The sequence below is a fragment of the Adiantum capillus-veneris genome, chromosome 7 (genome assembly GCF_014529385.1).
Source record: "Adiantum capillus-veneris isolate H3 chromosome 7, ASM1452938v2, whole genome shotgun sequence".
Lineage (NCBI taxonomy): Eukaryota > Viridiplantae > Streptophyta > Polypodiopsida > Polypodiales > Pteridaceae > Adiantum > Adiantum capillus-veneris.
This window is the reverse complement of record NC_140937.1, coordinates 143,828,196-143,836,463: the sequence shown is the minus strand read 5'-3', so window position 1 is coordinate 143,836,463 and position 8,268 is coordinate 143,828,196. Positions and strand designations below refer to the sequence as shown.

Here is an 8,268-nt window from a genome sequence, read left to right as displayed (position 1 = left end):
GCCAAGTGACCCGTTGGTGCTCACGGATGTACTTTGTCACCTTGCACGAGAGTTGTGCGATTTGCCCAAGGAAAAAAAAAAAGGAGAGGAGAGGTGAGTTGGTATGCATAACATCAACCAATCAACAAAGCTTTCTCTATGGAAGTAACCTTTATTATTTAAATCGTGCAGTATCTATAAGTTAGGTAGCACTTAATACTAGAGTAATCATGCACACATAGTAAATTTACTTAGGATCGAATACTAGATTATCTTTAAACCATTTCATTGTAGTACATTCAATCATAGTCATTCTATTTAAGGAAAGCGTTATTTTGGCTTTATGGGGAGTGTTCGAATGACATGATATCTAAGGAGATACCTTTGGTCTAAATTCCTATGATCGACATAATGTAGATCAGATTCTAAGTCGCCTTTTAAAGTTTATATAGTAAGGGGGACTTCTTAAAATAAGGGGATCCATGAAAACGCTTTTGGCTTTTTGGAAAGGTCAGAGGGTGGGAAGCATCTTCAAGGTTGATGCTGTAATAATTCATTAATTAATTGTGCTTGCTAGAGGGGAGGATATAGCTCTTTAGGTTTTAAATTGCAGGACGACGCTTAAAGTGCAGGCCACCTTCGACGGTTATGGCTCTGCTATTGTACCTTGCCGACATCATATTCGCATGGTGCTTTCTACACACACAGACACACACACACAGAGACAGAGACAGACAGAGAGAGAGAGAGAGAGAGAGAGAGAGAGAGAGAGAGAGAGAGAGAGACGGGCATCACCCTCGCCTCCGCTTTCTTCCTTTTCTCTTGTATTTAAAAGAGGAGGCCCGTTACCATCCTCGGCAGCCACCATCCTCAGAACGTGATCTACTGAGACTTGCACATGCATGCGTGTGTGTGTGTGTGTGTGTGTGTGTGAGAGAGAGAGAGAGAGAGAGAGAGAGAGAGAGAGAGATTGTTGGGGAGCTTGGAAGTCGAGCAAGACCAAGTGTGTGTGCAGCCAAGGATGACTTGCCGGTCCAACATTCAGTAGCTACTCTCTCTCCCTCTCTCTCTCTCTCTCTCTCTCTCTCTCTCGTATTCAAGGTTAGGTCCCGTCCTGCTATCTCCTCCTCTCATGGTCCTCTCTCTCCCTCTCTCTCTCTCTAACACACACACACACACACACATGGGATTGGGATTGTTCCTACGTCTTTTCTTCTCTCCCTGATTCTCATACATTCATTACTTCCGCATATACTACCCTAGAGCTAGTTTCCATGACATAGATGCTCATAGATAAGAAATCATTGCATGAGTCATCTCTTCTATTTTCTTCTCAAATGATTTGGTAAGGCATTTGTAGCATAGCCACCATTTTTTCCTCATGTATAACCAAAATTCTTTATGCTCTTTGAGCTTCTTTTGGGATCGGCAAGTTGTCCTTGGCTACACTACCTGATCTTCTCTAATTCTAAGCTTCTTGCAAACTTAGTCAATTCTCGGATATCCAAAGAGTCTCATCATTGCTTGTTCACATTCTGGTGTCTCCCGGGGTAGACACTTTTCAAAATGTGTATCATATCACATCAATTAAATGGAGAGGATTATTAACAATCCGAAATTTATGCTTTTATGTACACATTATAGGGGTTGGATTTTTTAAGAATAGGTCCACAGTGGCAATATAACATGTATAATTAATAACATATTAAACACATTTGCTATAGGGAGGTTTTGATGAGTGACTGCCACAGGTATTGTCTGGATTAAAGGGTCGCATATGTATCTTGCTTAAATTAGTGTCACTACAAATTAAGAAGGTGACCAAGATATAAAAGATTTGTTTTCTACATAGTCGGTCTACATAAATTTTTTGTTAATATGTAACTTATATATTCATACATACACAAGTAGTGATATACATATACAATCATTATATGTATGTATGTATGCAGAATGGAGAAAGAGAGAGTAAGACATATCCTAGCAAGCTTCTTATCAGTATAATGGAGTTTACCAATACATTTTCGCACACTAGTAAAGCAAAATATGTTGAGCATGAGCACACCAAAGAAGCACTCAATTGGTTTTATCAGCTACAAATTGAGGGTCCCTATCTAAATGTGATTATCTATGCTTGAATGCATGCGACATTATGTCAAAAGTTGACATGGAGAAAGCATATGCACAAACTGTCAGTGAGATAGGCTCTCTATTCTAGATGTGGTAGCTCACAATGCAATTGTTGTAGTAGTATGTCCAACAAGGGTAGGCTAGGGAGCATTGGGCTATTTTTAAAAATGCATAGCGAGACTTTCTTTCTAGATAATTTTTGGGTTGAGGATTTTGTCTTTGAACTCCACTTATCATAAGGAATGTTTAACTTGCGGAAAACACATAAGAATTACTTCTTGTCATCAATGCAAAGTGAGGGTCTCTCTCTCTAAATGCCATCACCTATGCTTACATCTACAAGCCACATAGCATTATGTAAGAAGTTGAGATGGATGAAAGCATGCATGTGGGACTAATGGTCGGGGGGAAACAATTTTTCCAATTCATATTAGAGTGAAATGTATGTCAACTCTTGTAGATTCTGAAAGCACAAAAATTTTGTGAAAGGCTTTCTATCTGGGATGTGGCCTCTTGGAATGCATTGAGTGCAAGATATGGACAATGAAGTAAGGGCTACAAAGCTTTTTTTTATATATAAATGCGCTAAATGCGCAATGAAAGTTTCATGGTAGGCAAAATTTTGGTTCACAATTGAACTTTAGTCATTGTGCAAAAGATTGAACTTTACTCATTGTGAAGAAGATGATTTGACACACAGGCATGGAAAAGAAACTCTAGATTGCAAAATATATCCGACAAGGGTAGGGCTATAGTGCTTAGTCATCTTGAGTGAACGCATCATTAGGGTGTCTACCTACTTGAACTTTGATCTAGGATGTCTCTTGCACGATTTTCATCAAGTAGAATATGCTCGCATGAGTAGGGGAAGAAGCTCTATGCAAATTAAATGCATGTCTCCAAATGCAATCATCTATTCTCACATCTCACAGGCGTGTAGTTAATATGGGTTTCCCTATGAGTGTATGTTTTGAGATGTGTGTGTATGTACATATGATTAATTCCTTCATATTTCGCTCCATTTACAAACCACCATCGAAGGCTACGACAGGTTCAAATTATAGGCTAATCGATTATGGGTTTCCTTATGAGTGGAAGTTTTGAGATATGTGTGTATGTACATATGATAAATTCCTTCATATTTCAATCTATTTACAATCCAAGGTCGAAGGTGATGACAGGTTTGGATTATAGGCACTAATAATAGGCTCTTCACACTACTTCTCAAATGCATCATATATATTTTGTAATAGTACCCCCTTGTGAGAACTTGGGGAGTGCACCTTTAACAAACTACTCATATAACGTGTGTTCAACATGTATTAAAAAACGCTTTTAATTACATGCATATTTTTTCTTATCTTTTTTGACACGTATGATAGTCTTTCTACAAATGCTCTTTCTTGTAGCAATGATAGCACTCGACAATATGCAATGAACCTCTAGATTTGCTTCGAGAATTTTAGTGATCCTTAATTTTGGCACGGTTATGAGTGCGACCTCCTTGACCTTTGACATTGGCAATACATGCAATAGCTTGCTTTGTAGGCTCCATGTACTTCTTATGTATCTTTTCACTGGCTAGGCTTGAAACTACAACATAAACGAATTTGTGCTCAGACACATAGTTGCTAATCACTGTGCAAAATATGTTCCATGACAATAAGAAGATGGACCATACTTCATTGTCAAAATCAAGTTTCTATTACATCAATTGACGAAAAAGAACTTCGATCAACATCACTTGATGAAAAAGTCACTGTCACATTTTTCCATACTAAGCTAGAAGAACTTCATCAAGTACACCTTGTTACATGCGCTTATCCTCTCATGTGTATTGCATAGCTTGTCCCATAAGGCTTTACCTGTAGCTTCACCTGCTATGGTAAAATACAAACTCTATGAGACGTATACGTATAGTGGGCTTGGCTTTGGCATTGGGCATCTTCTTGGCCATGATCTTTTTGGGGATCAATGATTGAATCAAATTGGCCCTTTTCGATTTGACACATCTTGGATTTTCCCTTCTACATAGAGAAATTCGTGCCATCAAATTTTCTAATGTTATAATTGTCTTTCTCAGAAGAGGACGCCGTATCTTTGTCACTTTAGCGAATGTCAACAACTATGCCTAGGAAATCGAGCGAAATTTGGGTAAAATCTTGCATTATAACAGAAGAAAATCTCAAGCCAAAACAGTACTCAAAGTGTCATAAACACAGGTAAACTCGCAAGAAAAATCTAGCAATCTCCTTTACAATAGGAGCTAAACTCAATCTAAATTACTCAAAAAAGCTAATTAATTACCATTGAAGAACGACTACGATATGACAAGTAAAATCTCTCGCAAGAACATGACATATGGCAAAGATATTGTAATAGAAAACTCTAACCTATATTGCCAAAGATATTTCAACATTTGAAGATATCCCAACTTAAAAAACCTCAACCAAGGCCTTGCAAGGACTAAGCAATAAACACATTGCACTAGCCATTGTTTCAAAAGGAACTGCTAAAAAATATCCAAAGAAGATCAGTTCTCCATCCAACCTTGATAGTAGAACAAAGATTTGGTTGGTATTGTGGATTGGGTCTTGAGCTACGCACGCTTATTACTGGTTGACAAATTATACTAATATTTCTGAGTTCATTAGTGAAATTTTCTTTAGCTGAAACACATAAAAGAATTAATGTCAATATATTAAATTGTGCAAAATTAGGAGAAATCCAGCCATATTTGATAAGAGAATATTTGAAAGGCCAGAAATATTTTGGGAATTTCTCCAAAATTAATACAGGGGTACTTTAAAAATTTTGAAATGTGGGTTATTTTGAGAATTTCTCCAAGTTAAAAGGGTACTTTGGTAATCTTCCTTATTCTCTAGTAATTAAGTTCAATACTACAAAATGTAGAATTCATAATCTGAGGCCAAGTTTTGGAATATCCCCAGATCACAGGGGTACTTTCAAAATTCAAGAATTTGGATCAAAAACAGATGATGGCATTAAATCCTACATAATGATAGCCATTGATTGTACACATTCTCAGAGAGTAATAGTATGGCTTCATCAGTGTTTCATGACTGGCTAGAGTTCACGCCTGCCAACATTAACCAACCGAAAAGGCAAAATGGCCATTCCATATAATCACAAAGGCGCTGATCCAATTTCCGAACTCACGACCTCTTGATTAATCCTCAGATACTAGTCTTGAAGGAGGTCTACCAGCAATTCTAATACTGTCAAGTTGTGAATTACTTTTGAGGCCCAAACTAATCATAAGTGCTCAGTTCATCATCACCTGCATACAAAAACAAATGGATCTGCAGACAGAAGGGGGAAGACACATGAACATGGATCCATCACTATTTCCATCTTTGAAAACGCAAAAAGAGACTAGGAACATTGGAAGTATGAGCATAGCACAACACCATTAAATTACATTTGAAGGGAAAACTTGATTATAACAGCCGTCTCTACAAGTGAGGCTAGAGATCTGCTACATTTGTGATATCTCATCAAGCCCATAGTTGTTTGTTGACACATTTGCATAGTTTAATTTCTCGAACCGCACGACAACAGGGTACCGGACACCAGGGGCCTGGCACAGAAAACAATGTGAGCACTGAGGAAAAGATTACCACTGAATTAAAAATTCACCTGCTATACCAACCTCATTTACATATTTACAATGTAATCTCAACACAACTGAATTGAGGCACACAGCAATATAAACCACTCTACCCATGAGAGCTGTAGTGATTGCAGGAATGAAGGATCTCTCTCTCTCTCTCTCTCTCTCTCTCTCTCTCTCTCTCTCTCTCTCTCTCTCTGTGCATGCACATACCGCGAATTAATGCAACATACTAAAAGCTCAAGGTACTTGAGCAACACCCACAAGAAAGGCCTAAGATTTCTTGATCCAAGTCAGAAACCAATGAGGAATGGGAGTGTCAAATCTACCTGATCTACAGCCACAACTGTGCCAACTGTGTTGAACCAATATGACTCCAGCCTCAAAATCTTCACCTGCATTGCAAGAAAAACTGAGCATCTTAGCAAACCTGCCACTCTAAGGCATCTCCTTCACAACTGCTTAAAATGTCGGTTGATAAGACTGCTATCACATAGAATAAACACTCCAAGTGAAGTTAAAGGCCCAGGAGACAAGAATCCGCATAAACCTGTACCAGATGATTAATTACACGGAAAATATGTCATTGAGCAATCATAGCTTAGTACCCGGTCACATGGAATGTAATTAGAATAGCAGTGACTTTCACTGGATAACCCAATACTCATAGGTAAGATAGCTAGCTCGCGTGCAGCAATCCTCAGATCATGGCGATAGAAAGCTCCTCTGAGGAGCCAGTTTCAACTAGCAACCCAACGCCACCTAGGCTATCATGAATGGAACTGTGATCAAATGCCAGCCTTGTGCAATGCTAGCACATCAGCCCACCGTTTTATTCCATACATCATGTTAAAATTGTTACTGATAATCAACTCCTTCATCAACACAGAGGACATCGCTATCAGGGTGACAAAAGACGCATGGTCAACGACAGAAGGATACAAGCTTGAATCCATTCCCAAGTGTAGCAATCAAGTTTCGTGCTTATCACGGTGCAGCAATATAAACCACTCTACCCATGAGAGTGATCAAAGAAATCATTCTCCAATGCGTAGTGTGCCGATGGCCAATGCTGCCACTGAGGGTATATGTATGACATGCCCTTTGTATTATGACTGGAAATACTCGCTAGAGCAATTGCTGCTTGGGGATCACGGCGAAAATGTTCCTTCAAATACACAGAATCTACATCACCAACTGACCCCCACAGAGCATGATCATCATCGTTCTCTCATATTGTCGAAGGTAGCAATGGCTACGAGAAAATCGTCATTGCAAGCAGACGGATAAGCGTTGTTTCAGAGCTGAATACGCAAAATACTTCGTCCGAGGGTCGAGGTTGAAGAAACGAAGAAAAGTAGGAGAAACCTAACCTTTGAGCCACGCGACGGACCAATGGGCTTGGGCTTCTCCACAGAAGCATCGGCAGTAGGAGCTGCGGCGTCAGCGGCGCGCACGCAAAGTCGAAGAGGAGCTGAGGAAGACGAGAGAGGACGGCATTGCAGGCGGCTGGTCACCGCGTTGGCAGCAGGGAGCGATGAAGCAGTTCCTGATGCCACAGAGGAGAGGGAGGTCGAAGCCACGCAGCTCGCCATAGCTCGGATAGAAGCAGGCGACTGGAATCTGAGTTAGGGTTCCTTGTCGAGGAGGCTGTCGAGAATGAGCTAAGAGTGGGGAAGCGTGTGTGAGGAACGGAAATGGAGGGAAAGCGCATCCACAAGGCTTTGATTTCATTGGGTATTGGGTGCGCTCTTTTCTATCCGATTCTTTAAAATCTGAATGAACACATAGGCCTAGGCCTAGGCGAGTAGGCTGGGTTCAGACTGTTGGATAATAAGGCCCCGTCAGACTCGGACACCCCCCCCCCCCCACTCTGATTTTCGGAGGGTTCGCAACTTCGCTGTCACACACAAATATAACAAAAGAGAAGCGAATGGGGGCAGTGCAGATGACGAAGCCCCTGCGTTCCACGTTGTACAGTAGAGCTCAGAGTCCGTGAGTTCCCTTCCCGCGTGCCTTTTTGCAGATGGCCGTGGAGTTTGGAAACTTGGTCGAGGGTGTTTGCCCGTCCCTCTGACAAGGTCCTTTGCCTTTTCGCCCAACAAACCGACGCTCACCACCTAAGCAGGGCCACCTCTTGCCTGCCCCAGTGTCACACGGGCCTAAAAGAAAGCTATGTTTTCCGGACCCCTGGCCTCTCACCCCCATACGAGCAGCATGTCTGTGACCTTTTCAATGCAAAACGCGGAGACGACTTGAACTTGTGGCCCCACAAGGAAGAAGACAAACGATGTAGCCACGAGGCCACTCCTCATTTGTTGGAAAGCAAATGTCATATATTGTTTTAACCTTGTCCATTCCCATTGGAGGCGCCCGCAGCCATCTCTCTCTCTGAATTGCCTCCACCCTCCTGGTTGACAAGCATCGGTAAAGCTCCGCAGAGAAAAGCTCACAAGATTGCAATCTACGACATAAAATCAAACAAACTCTAAGCTCCCCCAAGACTGGCAGAGGAAATGGAGAGA

At 40.9% G+C, this 8,268-nt stretch overlaps 1 protein-coding gene across 3 annotated transcripts; it reads right to left on the bottom strand.

Moving 5' to 3' along the window:
- Positions 1-5,095: 5,095 nt before the first annotated feature.
- LOC147454734 (photosystem I reaction center subunit IV, chloroplastic-like) lies at positions 5,096-7,453 on the bottom strand. 3 transcript variants are annotated; one of them, XR_015188672.1, is made up of 4 exons: positions 7,117-7,453; positions 6,073-6,138; positions 5,552-5,710; positions 5,096-5,432 (listed from the first exon to the last, which is right to left on the bottom strand). XR_015188672.1 is itself a non-coding variant. In XM_086516584.1 (3 exons), the coding sequence occupies exons 1-3, from the start codon at positions 7,336-7,338 to the stop codon at positions 5,609-5,611; spliced, it is 390 nt and encodes a 129-aa protein (XP_086372710.1). In that variant the 5' UTR covers positions 7,339-7,453; the 3' UTR covers positions 5,530-5,608. The 3 variants fall into 3 exon arrangements, 1 of the variants encoding a protein (XP_086372710.1); XR_015188673.1 differs by having other exon boundaries at positions 5,096-5,410; XM_086516584.1 differs by lacking the exon at positions 5,096-5,432 and having other exon boundaries at positions 5,530-5,710.
- Between the last annotated feature and the right edge of the window lie 815 nt (positions 7,454-8,268).